At 43.2% G+C, this 21,409-nt stretch overlaps 1 protein-coding gene across 1 annotated transcript in view; it reads right to left on the bottom strand.

Annotated features, from left to right (window-relative positions):
• polr2b (RNA polymerase II subunit B) overlaps positions 1-21,409 on the bottom strand; it is a 66,875-nt gene that overhangs the window by 27,369 nt on the left and 18,097 nt on the right. The window contains exons 2-10 of the mRNA XM_070872315.1: positions 16,562-16,634; positions 10,618-10,768; positions 10,410-10,522; positions 10,090-10,309; positions 7,806-7,964; positions 7,358-7,522; positions 2,873-3,069; positions 2,184-2,303; positions 1,446-1,632 (exon numbers count right to left, since the gene is read on the bottom strand). Of these exons, the coding sequence (XP_070728416.1) occupies positions 1,446-1,632; positions 2,184-2,303; positions 2,873-3,069; positions 7,358-7,522; positions 7,806-7,964; positions 10,090-10,309; positions 10,410-10,522; positions 10,618-10,768; positions 16,562-16,634 (1,385 nt within the window). The remainder of the gene's footprint in view (positions 1-1,445; positions 1,633-2,183; positions 2,304-2,872; positions 3,070-7,357; positions 7,523-7,805; positions 7,965-10,089; positions 10,310-10,409; positions 10,523-10,617; positions 10,769-16,561; positions 16,635-21,409) is intronic.

Here is a 21,409-nt window from a genome sequence, read left to right as displayed (position 1 = left end):
TAGTGGAACCCATTGTCTATTTAGGTGTACATTCACACATCTTCTGAAAGTGTACGTTTATATATATATATATATATATATATATATATATATATAAAAAAAACTTATGAAATCCTTCCTGTTTTTGATTACACAGTGCTTACTGAAGGAGTGCATCAATACATACCACTGCAGCGTCCAGCGTGAGCTGCTACAAGTGTGCAATGGCTTTGAATTGGGCGACTGGGTGACATCATTAAAACCTAGGTCGCCATTTGGAGCGTGGACAGGAACATCAGTGGGGCCCAGTTACAGCGGAGGAGCAGGAAGGTCGTGGCGGAGGTGCAGCAAATATGGGTACGGGGCCCAGAAGAGCCGAGGGCCCAGGGGCAGCACGGGCCAGGTTGCGAACAGTCTGGTTCAGTCTCAAAGAAGTTGGGGACAGGGATGTCAGTGGCTAGGGAGCGGAGTTTATAGTGGGGACCGCAAACAACAACTTTGATCTTCCAAATATTCAATGAGAAAATTTCTGCTCATCCAGAACTGGATGTTGGACAAGCAGTCTGACAACTTAGAGACTGTGGAGGAGTCGAGAGAAGTGGTAGCAAGGTAGAGCTGGGTGTCATCAGCGTACATGTGGAAACTGACGTTGTGTTTCCGGATGATGTCGCCAAGATGAGAAATAGGAGGGGGCCAAGGATAGATCCTTGGGGGACATCAGAGGTAATGATGTGGCGGCAGGAAGAGAAGCCGTTGCAGGTGATTCTCTGGTTACGATTAGATAGATAAGAATGGAACCAGATGAGTGCAGTCCCACCCAGCTGGACGACGGAGGAGAGGCATTGGAGAAGGATAGAGTGGTCAACCGTGTCAAAGGCTGCAGACAAGTCAAGAAGGATAGTTTGCCTAAAGATCTCACCAGTAACCCTCTTCCCCCACAACGGGAAGCTACGAATAAGACTCCTCAGGTGGATGTACAGCTTGGTACAAGGAAGAGATTAGGACTGTCCTTCCATGAGGGCGAGACTATGTCTTTCCACAATTTAGCCAACAGATTTCAGCATGGCTAATGCCACCATCGCTGGATAAAGCACTACCTCCAGAATCCCACAACAGTTGGCGGACTTGAATGTCAGCCAATCCCCTTGGATCTTTTCCTCCACCAGCTGTGGACATATCTCTACTTTGGCTACATGCTTACCTCAATGACCAAGGGAGTGTCAGAAAGTCGTGGAATCAGATCTAAGCAGAGCATTAAGGAAGGAAGCATGCTGACGGGTATGGAGTCAGATCCTGATCACCACTGCCACTAAGAACTATAATCTTTTGAGAGTCACAGTAACCACCACACACAGCAGGAGACGAGAATCACAAACATCAGCTCTCTTCTCTTCTCCTCCCCGTCCATCGCAAGTGTCGTTATGCCCGATATGCAAAAGATTTTTACTACAGTAAAAGAACTTTACCTGAGATACACCAGCTCTGGCTTGATGAGCCTTCTTTTGATCTCCCCAATTTCCTGTTGCTAGCGAATATTTTAGGCCATCAGAAATAATCCGTGTTTTAATTGCCAATTCCAAGTTGAAATCTTTCCCTCTGTCTATGAACTTCTGGGAGTATATCCGTACTTCTTTCAGTAGGTTCTTAAACATTCTGTAGAAGAAAATTTGAATTGCTACTTTTAATTTGTTCACAATTACATTTACAGGTCTCGAATCCAGCTGATCGAAAATTGGAATTCTCCAAAAACCGGACTTTTTTGAGGCGGCCAAGATGGCGACATTGGGCAGCTAGGGACGAGGAAACTGGTAAAAACCAGTAAAAAACGCAGCGCTGCCCCCCCTAATCCCGAGAGAATCGGTGAGTGGCGAGGATCGGAGGATGCCGGATTTCAGATGTACCTGTATTACCGAAGGTATTCACCAAATCACTTCACACCATTCAGCTGTACATAAAGTTTTTAAATAAATTTGAAAACGCCATGTTGTTACTCGTGGTGCATCAGAAGATTTGCTGTTTTATAATGTAGGCCTGGTCATCCCCCTCCGCTCCCCCCCCCCCCACCTCCGCTCCCTCCCCCCACCTCAAATGAGAGGGAAAAGAGAAAAGATAGGAATGAGAAACAAGAGATAGGATACGGAGTTTATTTTAACTGTATGTGGCAGAATTAATAAATTTACACTTTATTACACATCTTTTCTTACCCTCTAAACAGGAAAGCAAGCAATGGCCCAGCCAGATCCAGTCTTTTGTTCCCATAGTGATCTCTGTCATCCAATTCTCTTCGGCCTAAAGCAGCTAACAGTAATCTATGAACCATGTAACTGAACCAAAGCAAACTTAAATTAGTTTTAAAACATTAACACTCCAAAATACTAATTCACAAATATATTACTGAGACATAAATGCAAAACGCACAAATGGTATATGGTTGATAAAGTTAGAAGAAAACAAAACATGTAGAAAATGCAACATCATCTTTACAGTCTCCTGCACGTGGAAACATCAATTGTTCTGAAGTATTACTTTAATTGTTGGAAAGAGCACTGAATTGAGTTTTTTTGAACTCAATTAATAGCCACAAGATTGTGAGCACAGCTGTACCACCTCAAGAATCTTTTGTAAGTTGAACGTAGTGACCACATCAAAATTGTAACTACACACTACTGCATTAGCTCCTTGTTATTGACGTATCACATATTAACAACTCACTTGCTAACAGAGAATCCATATAAGCCACTCTTAATTCTGTACATTGCACCTGAACAATGATTTTGGGACAGGCTACTGTTCTTAGTATATTTAGCAAGTACACTATAATATATATATATATATATATATATATTTTTTTTAAGATCACACCAATTCTCACTTAAGAACTTAATAAACGTACCCCAAGAAATAAGCTTTTTTGGTTTCGCAAAAGTCACTGACTCCAACATGCGGTAGCACTTCCTTCTGCAGAATTTCCTTTGCGTATTTAATTCTCTTCTCTTTTGTTACACCAGGTTTTGCACCTCTTGAACCAATAAAATTCAATGCAACATTTTGTTCCTGGATAACAAATGCTTCGTCCAGAGAAGGTTTCACCTACAATAAAAACTCAAGAATTGTAATGCACAGAACGGGAAGGAAAGACAAGAACATGTACTTTATATATCTCTGTGGACTCTGATGGCAACTGACTGTCCAGCAATATAATGCAGTGCAATAGCCTGTAGTTTTGAGTTCCTGAGGTATGGTTATTCGTTTTTATTTTCTGTTTTAAGTATTTAAATACAGATTACGTTAAATTAAAGCTACTTCTCGCAGAGTATTTGAAACACATGAGCAAATGGCTAAACAAATGAATTTATTTACCATTGACAAGACATGAAAATATTTGACCATGTTCCAGATGTTTTGTCGGAGTAGCTCCCAAACTGGTTCAGTAGAGCTCACTTTAATGATTCTAAATGAACCTGGAGCAAGTTGGATATGGTTCTTGTGTAAATGCCAATTTCTATATTGTTTGAAACAGAAAGTGTAGATAAGGGTATTGTAGTAGATGTAATATATTTGGATTTTCAAAAGGCCTTCGATAGTATACTCATGACTAAGGTCAGATCATATGGAGTCAGGGGACACGTAGCAGAATGGATATTAAGCTGGCTACAAAACAGAAAGCAGAGAGCAGGGGTTAAAGATATTTACACAGATTGGCGGAAGGTAGAAAGTGGTGGTTCCACAAGGTTCGGTGCTGGGACCACTGTTCAACATTTACATAAACGATTTGGACTCGGAAATTGGAAATCTCAAAATTTGAGGAGGGCACCAAATTAGCGGAGTATAGTTAATACTGAGGAAGAATGCGACAAAATACAACATTATTATTAAACTTGCAGAATGGGCACGTAAATGGGAAATGAATTTTATTATAAATAGGTGAATAAAGAATTCAGGAGAGGCTTCTTTACCCAGCGAGTGGTTCGAATGTGTAACTTGCTACCACATGAAGAAGTTGAGGTGAATAGCATTGATGCATTTAAGGGGAAGCTAAATAAACACACGAGGGAGAAAGGTATACAAGGTTATGCTGTTTGGGTTAGATGAAGCAAGGTGGGAGGAGGCTTGTGTGGAGCATAAACACTGGAATGAACCAGTTGGGCCGAATGGCCTGTTTCTGTGCTGTAAATTCTATAAAAGATTCCCATTTTGGCTTTTACTCTTAGCATTTCTTTGAAGAAATTTTACTTACCATGAAAACTGCAAAAATATTTGCGGTGTCTAAAATTAAGGCTGCCCACTGATTTCACATGATTGAAAAATTCTTCCATACCATAGCCATTTAAAAAGTGAACATGCACAAATGCAAGAAGTGAATTTCCCCAAAACAGCAAGTCTAAAAGTTCAAAAACAGAACCCTGCTGGGGTTAATGGTGGTCAGAAGTAGGGAAACTAGATAGAATAATGGCTTAAAGCAAGTATTCCCACTTCCACAATCCAGGCTTTAATTCAACAACAACTGGCATACAGTACCTTGTGTGACAAAAAACATCCCAAAGAGCTTCACAGAGGTGTTATCGGGCCAAAATGGACACCGAATCACAGAACGAGATGTTCATAGGGGTGATTAAAAGCTTGGTCAAGAGTCGAGAGTGGAGGGGTTTAGTGAGGGAATGCTAGCGAGTGGGTCTTAAATGACTGAAGGCATGGCTGCCAATGGTGGGGCTGGGGGAGAGTGCAAGGCACAAGGCTAGAGTTGGAAGGACCAAGAGTTCTCGGGGGAGTTGTAGGGCTGGAGGTGGTTATAGAGATTGGGATGGGTGAGGCCATTAAGGGATTTAAACATAAAGATGAGAATTTTAAACTGAAGGTGTTGGGGAACCAGAAGCCAAAGTGGATCACACCAAGGACAGGAGTGAGGTCAGAGTGAACAGGTGATGCTGAACAATATATAGACAGAGAGTTTAGGATGAGCTCAAGTTTACAGAGGGTGGAGTATGGGAGCCAGCCAGGAGAGCTTAGGTGTGGAGCTGACAAAGGCATGGATAATAGTTTCAGCAACAGATTGTTTAAGACAGTGCAGAGGAGATGTTACTGAGGTGAAAGTAGGTGACCGTTGGGGTCGGAAGCTCAATTGGAGGTCGAATAGGGCGCCAAGGTGAGGAACAGGCTGATTCAACAATGGCCCAGAATGGGGATAAAAATCAGTAACAAGGGTACAGATTTTGTTGTGGGGACAGAAGGCAATTGCCAAATACTATGGCTTTGGTCTTTCCATGATTTCAATGGGAGGAAATTGTGGAAAACTCGATGCCTGATAAGCATTCTGATACCACAGAGGCAGTGGAGGGGTTGAAACCGAGGGTGTAGAGGTAGAGCTGGATGTCATCACTGTATGTGGAAGCTGACACCATGTCTTCAGATGATGTTGCCAAGGGCTGAAGAGGAAGAGGGGGGGGGGGGGGGGGGTGAGGGGGGAGATAGCTCCTTGGGGAACTCGAGAGGTCAAAGTGCAGGACAGAAAGCAACACCATTGCTGCAGCTGCTCTGGCTATGTAAAAGAGAATCAACCGAGGGAAGTCTCACTGAGCTGCACAACGGAGGAGGCATTGGAGAATGGTGTGGTTGACCAGGTCAAAGGCTGCAGAGAGGTCGAGGCGGATAAGGAGTAAAAATGCACCAGTGTCACAGCCACAGAGGATGTCATTAGCTGTGATGGGGCCGGAAACCTGACTGGAGAGATTAAGACAAGAAGTCACAGGAAAGGTGGACACAGATTTGGGAGGGACCTTGCTCTGAAGAGGAAAGGGAGGTTAGAGATGGACCAGTAGTTTGCAAGGATAGAGGGGTCAGTGATGGGGTTTTCTTTTTTGAGTAGAAAGTAATGATTGTGGTTTTGAAAGAGATGGGGACAGTACCCGAGGAGAGGAAAATATTTACAATGTCAACTAGCATGGCGGCCAGGAAGGGAAATTGGGTGGTCAGCAGTTTAGTAGGAATGGGGACAAGGGAGCAGGAATTGGATTTTATGGACAAGATGAGCTCAGCACGGGCATGTGGGGAGATGGAAGGAAACTAGAGAAAGTGCGGGATCAGGGCTAGCGCAGGAGGAAGTTTGGCTTGCTGGGTATGGGGAAGAGGGGAAGTAGCAGAGGCATCGCAATGTTAGTGACCAAAAAATCCATTAACTTGTTCCATTGTTGTTGGAGTCGAGGGTAGAAGAGCCAGGGGAAAAGAGGTTTCAGTTATCAGAGAAAAGATGCTGGAGGTTATCCTTTACTCTCCAGAATGATCTTGTAGTGGGCAGTTTTGGCAAAAAAAAAAAGAGGCGCTTGATGTGATCTAGCCAGAACTGGCAATGGATGGCTAAACCAGTTGTGCGCCAGATATGCTCAAGTCTGCACCTCTTGGACTTGAGGGAGCAAAGATAGGGGCCATTCCAGGATGCGAGAGTAAAGGTTTTAGCGGCGACAAAGGCATCAAAGGTAGATGTGTGGGAGTGGCTGAGCTGATCGACAGTTGCAGAAATATTGTGGCAAATGGAAGGCCAAAGATTAGGGAATTGGAAGTTTGAATATATAATTCTGCGTGACTTTGACACGAGTTCTTTCTCAGAGCGGACACGGAAGAAGTGGGCTTGGAAAGATGCGAGTGGTGATGGATATTAATAAGTGGTCAGAGATGACCTTGTCTGTAATAGACGTAGGAATGGAGAGGCCCGTGAGATGGCAAGATCGAGGGGGTGGCTGTGAATATGGGTAGGAGAGTTTATTTGGAGGTTGAGGTATAGGGAGGACAGGGTGGCAGTGGAATCAGGAGAGTGAGGGCAAGGTGCGTTGAGATGGAGATTGAAATCACCGAGGATGAGATGTCGCTCAGTGCAGAGGCTGAGGGAAGAATACCTTTGGGAGAAATTCAGGATGGGGCTGGGGGAGCGGAGGCGGTAGAGTAAGAGCATTTTAAAGGAGGCACGAGGGGTGGAACAAGGTGAGGTACTTGATGGAGAAGGTGCCAGAGGAGTAGAATTTACTGAGTAAATCCCATAAATAAGTAAAAGGAACAGACACTGATGTGGATCATTTTGTGTTGTTGTTGAATAAACCATCTAACCAATGCATTGAGAACATAATTAAATGGGTAATGGAATCAGAAGTAGCACGATTTAGTCTAACCTCAAATTGGTGTTTAGTTTGAAATGGGGTTCTCACATGTTCAAATTTCTAATGGACCACTATAAGAAATGGCATTGACAACAGAATTTGCTTTAAATGTTATTAACAATGGGTGTTAGCCACAAGAAATAAACTGACCTTCCACCATAACAGGGCATTAAAATGAATTGCACGAGAAAGTGGTTTTAAAAAAAAATCTGAATTATTACATCGAAACTCACCATTTCCATCATTTCAGGGTCATCAAAATCATAGATAATGTGCTCCAGAATGTCTCTATCAGACACAAATCCCAAAGCACGAAACACAATAATTATAGGAACTTCCTGTCTGATGTATGGTAGAGTGGCAACTATTCTTTGACCGATTGCACTTTTTCTAACACCCTAACGAGAAAACAGAAACAATTAAGAGCAGAAAGCAAAAAAAATGCAGATGCTAGAAATCTGAAATAAACACAGAAAAAGCTGGTAACATTCAGCAGGTCAAGCAGCATCTGTGGAGAGAATAGACAAGTTACTGTTTTGGGGTTGGATCCGTAATGTTTCTGAGAAAGGGTCTGCACCCAGAACTTTGGATGACAGAGAAGACAAGTTGGATGTTACCAGCATTTTCAGTTAAGAGCAGTGTTCAAATGCATATAATGAATATAATCGTCAAATGTCCTACTTGTCCTCCTCTTGCCAGCATGCTGACCCAGATGGTACTTGTAGGACGAGAAGAATTCTCTAAACAGGACCGACACTCTCCTGTGTATGCATATTTGGAGTCTTTCTTTGCGAACACATACACTGTGTTTGTCGCCATCTTTTCCTGTGCAATCAGAACCTGGAACAGTTCCAAATGACTCAATTATTATTAACTCAAGCAATTTATTTTACTGCCACTCATAGTTACACCGGCACCATTTGTTGAAGTATCATATCTAATGACAAAAAGTTATAGGCTACAGCAATGCCACAAAATATACAATGAGTTATGAAAATAAAAGGGGCAATAAAGCAGCAAAAAAAAAGTGCATATTTGGGCTTGTGGAATTCTACCCAAGCATGGAGTCAACAAGTTCATGCTGAGGGGGTGGAAGAAAATTGACAAGAATTCTTTTTCAGTGAAACAGCCAAATCCTGAAAATTTATGACTTGTTTTTACTTGCAACTAGATACAAAGGGGTTGCGGACAGAAAGTAAGTTTAAAAATTGAGTAAATTTGACCAGAGTGCATTATAGGAAGTTAATTTTAAATACTATCTGAAAAAATCTTATGAAAATAACGACTTTAATATATCGATTGGCTGAGAGAGTAATCATCATCATAGGCAGTCCCTCGGAATCGAGGAAGACTTGCTTCCACTCTATACATGAGTCCTTAGGTGGCTGAACAGTCCAATACGAGAACCACAAACCCGTCACAGGTGGGGCAGATAGTCGTTGAGGGTGAGACTGGTTTGCCGCACGCTCTTTCCGCTGCCTGCGCTTGATTTCTGCATGCTCTCGGTGATGAGACTCAAGGTGCTCGGCGCCCTCCCGGATGCACTTCCTCCACTTGGGGCAGTCTTTGGCCAGGGACTCCCAGGTGTCAGTGGGGATGTTGCATTTTATCAGGGAGGATTTGAGAGTGTCCTTGTAATGTTTCCTCTGCCCACCTTTGGCTCGTTTGCCGTGACGGAGTTCCAAGTACAGTGCTTGCTTTGGGAGTCTCGTGTCTGGCATGCGAACAGTGTGGCCTGCCCAGCGGAGCTGGTCAAGTGTGGTCAGTGCTTCAATGCTGGGGATGTTGGCCTGGTCGAGGACGCCAACGTTGGTGTGCCTGTCCTCCCAGGGGATTTGCAGGATCTTGCAGAGACATCGTTGGTGGTATTTCTCCAGCGACTTGAGGTGTCTACTGTACACTGTCCATGTCTCTGAGCCATACATGAGGGCGGGTATTACTACAGCCCTGTAGACCATGAGCTTGGTGGCAGATTTGAGGGCCTGGTCTTCGAACACTCTTTTCCTCAGGCGGCCGAAGAGTAAACAAGTGCCATTCTAATGGCAGTCTATGGGCTGTTGGTCTGATTGCCAGACAATGCTGAAAATGAGGACATATCACCTTTTCAAATTCGCTTGCCAAATTAAGCACAGACCTAAATACACAACCACTGGCCTATTGTAATAGTAGGCACATCAGGTAAAATAGCCATTTAAAAACACCTTATACTAATACTATAGTGGTTGTAGAGATTAAGCAGGATGAAGTCAGTGTCTGAATGTTGCGACAGGCAGGACTGAGTAACAGTCTGTATGAAGAGATGAGAAAGAAATATTAACAAATAGGTATGGTGCCAGATAGCTTAGGCATTGGAAGGGAGTGTGAAGCATGAAAGAACAATGAACAGATCGATGTTGTTGCACAGGCGAGTTAAGAGAAGACCACAGGAACATCACTTGATGTACTTACACATTCTTTAGATGTAGATAAGACATGCTGATTTAATAGCCTCATGTCGCGACGTAATTAAACCTATAAAGATACCGTGCACTGAAACCCTCCTTGGGGTATTTTACCTAGTCTTGATGAGGCTAGCATCAGCAGTCAAGATGACACTTATGACACCCGATGAATCACGAGTTATTTCGGAACCAGTCTGATGGGAACTGCATGTATCAATGTTTTGATGAATAAAAGATATTAATCAGACATTAACCAGTGCTTCCTGGTCCTCAAACTTGTATTAAGGGAACCTATAAACCAAACATCTATAATGTGCCTGCATATTCATCACAGACAATTATAAAGAAATTGTATGAAAAGTACTGCAATTAACTCGTCCATTGGTCCTCATGTGGATCACATTAATCTAGCTGACAAGATATTGAATGTCTCAAAACAATTTATTTAGTTTTCATTAGATCAATTATCATCTTGCAATTTTCTTACTTTTCTAAATATTTTGAGACAACTGCATATTCAGTACCTTTTCTGATCCATTGATGATGAAATAACCACCGGGGTCCAGTGGGCACTCATTGAGCTCACAGAGATCACGATCCGTCAGACCACTAAGAAGACAATAGGTGGATCGAAGCATGATGGGAATTTTTCCTATAAACGTCTTCTGATGCTGCGTCTGCATTTGCTCCTCTCCCTCCTTAATCACTGTCTTGGTTATATCTACATAGAGAGGGGCTGAATACCTGTAAAACAGTAAAATGCAACATACCAAATCCACTCTCATTTTCAGAAAGTTGAAATAAAAATTGACTTTGGCGCTGCAATGCACCCAGGGAAGCTTACGTCAGGTTTCGCAATCTAGCTTCATTCGGCATCATTGGAGATGGTGCCCCATCCCTTTCCCAATGTGTTGGCTTGGATAAATAGATCTGTTCAAATTTTAGTAAGAACCTGGGCTGGAATAGGGGAAAAACAAATATGTATGATACGCGTACACAATTTAACTGCTAAAAATGCAATCAAATTTTCTCTTTTGGGGCAGTTTTCTTACCGGCTCTTCTACTTCCCCAGTTGTATGTTGAGCTTCAGCTTGGAGATCTATTGGAGGTGCATCTTCCACAATTCTCTGCACTGACATTTGTATGAATTCATCAAATGAATCCAACTGCTGTCGAACCAAACCTTTCTCATCAAAATAGGAGCTGAAAAACAAAGTGTCAAAATTATGGTCTAAAAACATATTCATTTATTTATGGGGAAAACACAGAACATTGTTTTTCGCTCTCTCCCCCCCCCAATTCAATTACATCCTTCCTTCATCCACCATGCAGTCCATTTTCCATTCTACGACTGATCTTCCCACCAGCTAGCTAATGCAACCCAGAATTCTTCTTCCAACCGATGTGCTCGACAGACTTTCTCCTAGTTATTGCAACATGGAGGCAAAATAGTTGAAGTGAGAATTAAAAGCACTTTTAAGAAGACATGGGGTTAAAATATACAAAGAGGACAGCAGGCACAAGCTTCGGCATCATATGGTCACAGAATTTTATAGCTCACCTCAAGGTTAACTACACCACAGTATGCAGTCATTCTTAGCAAAAAGTGGAGTAAGATAATGTTCTCCTAAAGAACATTTTCCACGTTGGCTGCTGTCGATTGAAAGTATAACTTGCTAAAAAGTGGTGCCTATAGTCACCCTTAGAAACATTGGCCTCGATATTAGCTCGGAGGCGGGGAGCTGTTTTGCAGTCGGGAGACCCGGAAGAACTTGTTCCCTCAGGTCCTGCCGAATTCAACAGCAGGACATGACTAACATTTTTTGTCTCGGTTTACCAGCAGCAGCCAGCCAGATTGAGAAGCTGGTAAGCCTTCGGCAATAGGCCACAGCCAGGGATCGGAAAGGCCGGAGGGGAGATCATGACTCAGGAGGAGTGGGGGGAGGTGCGCGGAAGCAGGTAAGTGGAAAGACTGTTGGATTAAGCAGTTCTCACCTCCGTTAGCTGCAGGGTTAAATTTAAAAGGTAGATTAAATCTCAGGCACGCAGCCTCATTATAATATTTAAATGACCAACCTGCCTCCCGGGAGCGGGTTTGTCGCCCGTACCCCATCCCACCTCCATTAAAACCAGAAGTGGGCAGGTTCGAGGTGGGTTGGGGTTGGGTTTGAGATTTTTGACATTTTTTACATCCCACCCGAAGCTCAATGAGTCTATAGTGCAACAGTTGGGATAAGGAAACTGATTTTAACAATTTAAATGCAAGAAGTTGACACACGGGCATTGTTCTTGACAGAACTAGAAGAGCTTCAAATGCAAAAACACCATAAAGTTACTAACTGTCTCAAGCCAGTACCTGCAATATATATTCAAAAAAATTAAACTTGCACATTTTTGTAAAGTTTGCAGTTTTAGACTGTGAAGAACTGTAGTTTGACAAAGGACTGCTTCATACTTTTAGAAAACCCTCACATTTTTTTAAAAAACTAAATTATTAAATGCTGCATTAACACTTTCTTAAAAGTCTGCATTAATTGAAAGTTTTTCTTAAATGTTTCTACAAGAAACAAATACTTAAACTTATCCACTTGTAAGTCCCTACAAGAACATAAGAAATAGGAGCAGGAGTAGGCCATTTGGCCTCTCGAGCCTGCTCCACCATTTCATATCATGGTTGATTTGATCTTGTGCTTAGCTCCACTTACCTGCCTGATCCCCATAATCATATATCCCTTATCGTTCAAAAATCTGTCTATCTCCACCTTAAATATATTCAATGAGCCTCCACAGCTCTCTGCGGCAGAGAATTCCACAGATTTACAACCCTCAGAAGAAATTCCGTCTCATCTCAATTCTAAACGGGCGAACCCTTATTCTGAAACTATGTCCCCTAGTTTTAGATTCCCCCACGAGGGAAAACATCCTCTCTGCATCTACCTTGTCGAGCCCCCTCAGTATCTTGCATGTTTCAATAAGATCACCTCATATTCTTCTAAACTCCAATGAGTATAGGCCCAACCTGCTCATCCTTTCTTCATAGGTCAACCCCTTCATCTCAGGAATCAACCTAGTGAACCTTCTCTGAACTGCCTCCAATGCAAGTATATTCCTCCTTAAATAAGGAGACCAAAACTTATGCAGTACTCCAGGTGTGGTCTTACCAATACCCTGTACAGTTGAAGCAGGACTTCCCTGCTTTTATACTCCATCCTCTTTGCAATAAAGGCCAACATTCTATTTGCCTTCCTAATTACTTGCTGTACTTGCATGCACAAGGGCCCCAGGTCTGTACTGCAGCAATCTGTAATCGCTCTCCATTTAAATAATAATTTGCTTTTTTAGTTTCCCTGCCAAAGTGGATAACCTCACACTTTCCCACATTATATTCCATCTACCAAATGGTTTCCCACTCACTCTATATCTCTTTGCAGATTCTTTGTGTTCTCCTCAAAACTTGCTTTCCCACCCATCTATGTATCAGCAAACTTGGCTACATTACACTCATCCAAGTCATTAACATAGATTGTGAATAGTTGAGGCCCCAGCATCAATCCCTGTGGCACCCCACTAGTTACAGTTTGCCAACCAGAAAATGACCCATTTATCCCAACTCTCTGTTTTTTGTTAGTTAGCCAATCCTCTATCCATGCTAATGACAATTTCTCATATCTTGGGAGCCTCTCATCAACAAAGGCAGACAATGATGCGGAGATTCAGCATCGCCTCCAGTGCGTCAGTGCAGCCTTCGGCCATCTGAGGAAAAGAGTGTTTGAAGACCAGCCTCAAATCTACCACTAAACTCAGTCTACAGCGCTGTAGTAATACCCGCCCTCCTATATGGATCTGAGGCATAAATGATATATAGAAGGCACCTCAAGTCGCTGGAGATGTATCACCAACGATGTCTCCGCAAGATCACGGAAATCCCGCAAATCCCCTGGGAGGACAGGCGCACCAACATCAGTGCCCTCGATCAGGCCAACATCCCCAGTATTGAAACACTGACCACACTCGATCAGCTTCGCTGGGCAGGCCACATAGTACGCATGCCAGATGCGAGACTCCCTAAGCAAATGCTTTATGCGGAGCTCCTTCATGGTAAACGAGCCAAAGGAGGACAGCGGAAACATTTCTAGAACACCCTCAAAGCCTCCCTGACACCTGGAAGACCCTGGCCGCAGACCGCCCGAGGTGGAGAAAGTCCATCCGGGAGGGCGTTGAGCTCTTCGAGTCTCAACGCAAAGAGCAGGCCAAGCGCAGGCAGCGGAAGGAGCGCGCGGCAAACCAGCACCACCGACCCCTTCCTTCGACGAATGTCTGTCCCACCTGTAACAGGGTCTGTGGCTTTTGTATCGGACTGTTCAGCCACCAAAGAACTTACTTTGGGAGTGGAAGCAAGTCCTCCTCGATTCCGAGGGATTGCCTATGATGATGATGGACTGAGGGGACTGATGTTTGCACGGAGGTTGGGGAGCACAATGATTGGAGCGCAGCCATTGAAGCCAGATTCAGCTCGGCCAGGACTATGACAAATAATCACATGCTCAAGATCCTGGTCACTGAAAACTCAACTTTGTCAGAAAATCTTTTTGATTGACTTCAGCAAGAACTACAAGTCCAACCTGGGAAGCAAAATAACGTTTGGAAAGAGGGAATCAGTAGTGTAGTACATTTTAAGCAAATGCCCCATGGCAGGCAAAAAATATATAGTGTAATAGAGAATGACAGGTTTCGGGGAGCGAATAACAAATTTGCTTGTATCTTAAGCAAAGGTTTGAAGTGTTTGGTAAACAGTATTACAAATATTCTGTCTATGAGGTCTGCATCAATCAGTATCAGTAAAGTGTGGAATATTTTTAGCTGTCAGTTGTTACTTCAGTAAGTTTGCTCGACTTGCTCAGGAAACTTGTCACTGTGGGACCACAGTAACCACAGAAAGCTACATGTGTGTTCCCAGACTAGCTGCAAGTAACAATACAGAAGATATACTATTACAGAAAAAGTTGTAAACACTAATTCCCATTCCTTCCTTCTGCCTCATTTGTATTTTAAATATTTTAACTTCAAATGATCAAATCAATCTATTCTAACTTGATTCTAATCTTAAAACTTTAGACTTACAGTGGAACCCCGTGTAACTACAACCGCTCAGGATAACCTTGCAAATTGTGATAAAACAGGAACTTCTATGAAGTGGAAAGCAACACAAATCTGTGGTTGGGAAAATGTTGGAGTCCATTATTAAAGCAGTAGCAGGACATTTGGAAAAGCAAAATTCCATCAGGCAGAGTCAGTATGGATTTATGAAGGGGAAGTCCTATTTGACAAATTTGCTGGCGTTCTTTGAGGATGTAACGAACAGGGTGGATAAAGGGGAACCAGTGGATGTGGTGTATTTGGACTTTCTGAAAGCATTTGACAAGCTGCCACATAAAAGGTTACTGCACAAGATAAAAATTCACGGGGTTGGGGGTAATGTATTAGCATGGATAGAGGATTGGCTAACTAACAAAAAACAGAGAGTCGGGATAAATGATTCATTCTCGGGTTGGCAATCAGTAACTAGTGGTGGGCCGCCGGGATCAGTGCTGGGACCCCAACTATTTACAATCTATATTAACGACTTGGAAGAAGGGACCGAGTGTAATGTAGCCAAGTTTGCTGACGATACAAAGCTGGGAGGAAAAGCAATGAGTGAGGTGGACACAAAAAATCTGCAAAAGGACAGAGACAGGCTAAGTGAGTGGGCAAAAATTTGGCAGATAGAGTATTATGTTGGAAAGTGTGAGGTCATGCACTTTGGCAGAAAAAAATCAAAGAGCAGGTTATTATTTAAATGGAGAGAGATTGCAAAGTACTGCAGTACAGCTGGACCTGGGGGTACTTGTGCATAAAACACAAAAGGTTAGTATGCAGGTACAGCAAGTGATCAGGAAGGCCAATGGAATCTTGGCCTTTACTGCAAAGGGGATGGAGTATAAAAGCAGGGAAGTTTTGCTACAGCTATACAGGGTATTGGTGAGGCCACATCTGGAATAGTGTGTGCAGTTTTGGTTTCCATATTTACAAAAGGATATACTTGCTTTGGAGGCAGTTCAGAGAAGGTTCATTAGGTTGATTCCAGGGATGAGGGGGTTGTCTTATGAGGAAAGGTTGAGTAGGTTGGGCCTCTACTCATTGGAATTCAGAAGAATGAGAGGTGATCTTATTGAAACGTATAAGATTATGAGGAAGCTTGACAAGGTGGATGCAGAGAGGATGTTTCCACTGATAGGAGAGACTAGAACTAGAGGGCAAAATCTTAGAATAAGGGGCTGCTCATTTAAAATTGAGATGAGGAGACATTTCTTCTCAGAGGGTTGTGGATCTGTGGAACTCGCTGCCAGAGAGCTGTGGAAGGAAGCTGGGACATTGAATAAATTTAAGACAGAAATAGACAGTTTCTTAAATGATAAGGAATAAGGGTTCATGGGGAGCGGGCAGGGAAGTGGAGCTGAGTACATGATCAGATCAGCCATGATCGTATTAAATGGCGGAGCAGGCTCGAGGGGCCATATGGCCTACTCCTGCTCCTATTTTTTATGTTCTTATAAATCAAGATTGTATTTTCTCTCTGCTTCCTCCCGATTCTTGTGTTCCACTTTTGGAGTTTGAAGCAGGTTCGAGTTGAGGCAATACAGGTGACAACCAAACCACTAGAGCAGGGGATGCAAGACTCATCCTTGACAACCTACATCGCTGAGTACCCATGATTGCGCCAACCTACTCCACGCAGCTGACTGACTAGCAACTACAAGTTGTGCCTGAAGAGATTCATTCAAACAGTCAAAAATTAAGTGTAAAGCCACTCTGACCAAAGGATAGTTTGGAATGCCAGTTCTTGCCAATATCATCAGGATATGATGTAAACAGTTTGCTACAGCAGATCATTTTCCAAAATGCATTTATGTTGACATTTGATTCTTTTGGTCCAAGTCCAACAGACTCTTTCTTTACCTGATAACAATCCAACATGCCTCCTGCCACAAATCTGGAGTGATTTCATCATCATCTTCGTCATATTGCGTGTCTAGAAATCAAGTAAAAGCAGTTAGCAAGATTCTAGGAACCAGATTGCATCAATTCAGCATACTGTGTAACATTGTGCAACCTTGATAAAGTGCAACATCCCCACCGGCAATTGGGAATCCCTGGCCCAAATCCGCCCAAAGTGGAGGACGAGCATCCGGGAGGGAGCTGAGCATCTCGAGTCTCGTCGGCAAGAGCATGCAGAAATCAAGCACAGACAGCGAAAGGAGTGTGCGGCAAACCAGACTCCCCATCCACCCTTTCCTTCAACCACTGTCTGCCCCGCCTGTGACAAAGACTGTAATTCTTGCATTGGACTGTGCAGTCACCAGAGAACTCACTTTGAGAGTGAAAGCAAGTCTTCCTCGATTTTGAGGGACTGCCTATGATGATGAAAGTACTCCATTTATTACCAACAAAAGGGATTGCAAAACCAGAAATCATAACCATTCGATGCCTTCCACAATTTCATAGTTAGCATCGGAATCAGTGGTAAAACACAAAATGCCATGTATTAAGTGATGTAATTTGAACAAGAGACGAGAGGGGAGCAAAGAATGAGAAACGGGCACAAGATGGGGGAGAGAAGTAAAGCGTGAGGGTGAGGAGGGGGTAAAGCGAGAGGGGAAGAGGAGAAGGTATAGCAGGAGGGGGAGGTATAGCAGATGAGATGGCTTCCTCTTAAGTATTCATATATATCCCATTCCAGCCAACCTCTTCAAAGGATTGTGGCCGTGCCAGAGAGTGGGCAGACGCCGACAGTCAGTGAGCTGGAAATGGCTCCAATTGTTGCAAAGTAATTGTGACCCTGCACCCAGAGGTTCAATGCCACAATCATCCCAACAGACCCAAAGGTATCCTGCCACTACAGTTGCTCCTCCCACTCAAAGCACAAAGGGATTCAGGGTTTTGAGCACATCTGCACTGTAGATAGCACTCAAAAAATATTGATCTCCAATTAGCTTTTGTGCGGACAGTGTAAGGCTGTATCGCTCTCCCCTCCTCAACTGACTGCTGAATCCTTGGTCAGATGGCAAAACTGCGAAATGCCGTGCACAGAATGACCAGAGACTTCAGTTGGACCATGGAGCAGCAACTCACCAGAGTGGTCTAAATAACAGAAATATTGCTTCAGCAACCCTATGGTGTGTTGCAGATACCTGCGAGGTCAGTGCCACCACCCTGTACTAGCACTCCACTGCTGTGGGGGGGTTTTATCAGTATTGGCTGCAGAGAGTAGCCTTTTGCTTGAATTGGAGAGGATTAGAAGTGACCTAGACTATGGGTCAGTGCTGGGTCCACTTTTGCACTCGGTACAGAGATGATTTGGACTTGGGTATATGGAACACAATCTCAAAATTTGCTGATGGCACAAAAGTAGTTGTTTTGGCAAATTGCAAGGAGGATCGATAAGACTGCAGGAAAATACAGATAGCTTAGCGAGATGGACAAACAGGTGGTACATGCTAGTTAAAATGGATAAATATAATCTTAGACATTTGGGAGGAAAAACACGGAATGGGAGTAAACACAATGGAAAAATGCTGAAGCGTATGGATGAACAAAGAGACCATGGGGTTCAAATACAATTCCTTGAAAGAACGAGTACGGGTAGACGAAGCCACAAAAATCTATTTTATAAATAAAAGTACAGAGCAAAATAATAAAAATAAAAAGAGTAATTATAAATTTGTACAAAATATTTGTTAGGCCCAAGGCAGTTTTGGGAATCCCATTATAAAAGAAAATCATAGAAAAGTCATTAAAGCCACAGCATACAGAATAGATTCACCAGGATAATGCCCAGGAGAGGAAACTATAGTTATCAAGAGAGACTTCACATACTATAACAATTGCTATTGAAACAAAGAAAGATGAATAGGTTTAATGGGGATGCTTAAAATTAGGGACAGACTAAGGACAAATCTAGCAGCCCAAAACTGTCTCACATCATCACAGGGATGTTCATCAACAGAATTGAATACTACCACAATCTTTAACCTCATGGCCTGACACATCCCTCTCTCCTTGATCACCATCAAATGAGGCCAACCATGGTTCAATTGGGAGAAGATAGGTGCATGTACCAGGCAAATTAGAATGAGTTACCAACCTAGAGAAGTTATTTCATGGGGCTATCTGCATGCTAAATAAAAAGCTACAGAGAGAGCTAGCAGTCCCATAATCAACAGAGCTCCTCTAGCCCAATAACATTCCAGATAGATAACCAGGCAACTAATGCAAGGAGGAGGCTTCATGAACATCCCTATCCTCAACTATGATGGAGCCCAGCGCTTAAGTGTAAGAGACAAGGATGAAGGGTTTCTAAGAATCCTCAGCCAAAAATACTGAGTGGATGATCTTATCTAACCTCTTCCCGGGATCCCCATCATCATAAATACCAGTGTTCAACCGATTTGGTTCATAGAAACATAGAAAATAGGTGCAGGAGTAGGCCATTCGGCCCTTCAAGCCTGCACCACCATTCAATAAGATTATGGCTGATCATTCCTTCAGTAACCCTTTCCTGCTTTCTCTCCATATCCCTTGATCCCCTTAGCCGTAAGGGCCATATCTAACTCCCGCTTGAATATATCCAGTGAACTGGCATCAACAACTCTCTGCGGCAGGGAATTCCACAGGTTAACAACTCTTGAGTGAAGAAGTTTCTCCTCATCTCAGTCCTAAATGGCCTACCTCTTATCCTAAGACTATGTCCCCTGGTTCTGGACTTCCCCAACATCGGGAACATTCTTTCCGCAGCTATCCTGTCCAGTCCCTTCAGAATCTTATATGTTTCTATGAGATCCCCTCTCATCCTTCTAAACGCCAGTGAATAAAGGCCCAGTTGATCCAGTCTCTCCTCATATGACAGCCCAGCCATCCCTGGAATCAGTCTGGTGAACCTTCGCTGCACTCCCTCAATAGCAAGAACATCCTTCCTCAGACTAGGAGATCAAAACTGAACACAATATTCCAGGTGAGGCCTCACTAAGGCCCTGTACAGCTGCATTAAGACTTCCCTGCTTCTATATTCAAATCCCCTAGCTATGAAGGCCAACATACCATTTGCCTTCTTTACCGCCTGCTGTACCTGCATGCCCAATTTCAGTGACTGATGGACCATGACACCCAGGTTTCATTGCACCTCCCCTTTTCCTAGTCTGCTGCCATTCAGATAATATTCTGTCTTCGTGTTTTTGCCCCCAAAATGGATAACCTCACATTTATCCACATTATACTGCATCTGCCATGTATTTGCCCACTCACCTAACCTGTCCAAGTCACCCTGCAGCCTCTTAGCGTCCTCCTCACAGCTCACACCGCCACCCAGTTTAGTGTCATCCACAAACTTGGAGATATTACACTCTATTCCTTCATCTAAATCGTTAATGTACATTGTAAAGAGCTAGGGTCCCAGCACTGAGCCCTGCGGCACTCCACTAGTCACTGCCTGCCATTCTGAAAAGGACCCGTTTATCCCGACTCTCTGCTTCCTGCTGCCAACCAGTTCCCTATCCACATCAGTATATTACCCCCAATACCATGTGCTTTGATTTTGCACACCAATCTCTTGTGCGGGACCTTGTCAAAAGCCTTTTGAAAGTCCAAATACACCACATCCACTGGTTCTCCCTTGTCCACTCTGCTAGTTACATCCTCAAAAAATTCCAGAAGATTCCCTTTCATAAATCCATGCTGACTTGGTCCGATCCTGTCACTGCTTTCCAAATGCGCTGCTATTTCATCTTTAATAATTGATTCCAACATTTTCCCCACTACTGATGTCAGGCTAACCGGTCTATAATTACCCGTTTTCTCTTTCCCTCCTTTTTTAAAAAGTGGTGTTATATTAGCTACCCTCCAGTCCATAGGAACTGATCCAGAGTCGATAAGACTGTTGGAAAATGATCACCAATGCATCCACTATTTCTAGGGCCACTTCCTGGATTACTCTGGGATGCAGACTATCAGGCCCCAGGGATTTATCGGCCTTCAATCCCATCAATTTCCCCAACACAATTTCCTGCCTAATAAGGATATCCTTCAGTTCCTCCTTCTCATTAGACCCACTGTCCCCTAGTACCTTCGGAAGGTTATTTGTATCTTCCTTCGTGAAGACAGAACCGAAGTATTGATTCAATTGGTCTGCCATTTCTTTGTTCCCCATTATAAATTCACCTTAATCCGAATGCAAGGGACCTATGTTTGTCTTCACTAATCTATTTCTCTTCACATATTTATAGAAGCTTTTGCAGTCAGTTTTTATATTCCCTGCAAGCTTCCTCTCATACTCTATTTTCCCCCTCCTAATTAAATCCTTAGTCCTTCTCTGTTGAATTCTAAATTTCTCCCTTTGTCACTTTCCATCTTAATAAGGAATTCTACCATATTATGGTCACCTTCTCCGCAAAGGGCCTTGCACAACAAGATTGCTAATTAGTCCCTTCTCATTACACATCACCCAACCTAGGATGGCCAGCTCCCTGGTTGGTTCCTCGACATATTGGTCTGGAAAACCATCCCTAATACACTCCAGGAAATCCTCCTCCACAACATTGCGACCAGTTAGGTTAGCCCAATCAATATGTAGATTAAAGTCGCCCATGATTACTGCTGTACCTTTATTGCACACATCCCTTATTTCTTGTTTGATGCTGTCCCCAACCTCATACTACTGTTTGGTGGTCTATACACAACTCCCACTAGCGTTTTCTGCCCTTTGGAATTCCGCAGCTCCACCCATACCGATTCCACATCATCCAGGCTAATATC

Source organism: Pristiophorus japonicus, chromosome 2 (assembly GCF_044704955.1).
Source record: "Pristiophorus japonicus isolate sPriJap1 chromosome 2, sPriJap1.hap1, whole genome shotgun sequence".
NCBI classification, from domain to species: domain Eukaryota; kingdom Metazoa; phylum Chordata; class Chondrichthyes; family Pristiophoridae; genus Pristiophorus; species Pristiophorus japonicus.
This window is presented reverse-complemented; position numbering and strand designations above follow the sequence as displayed.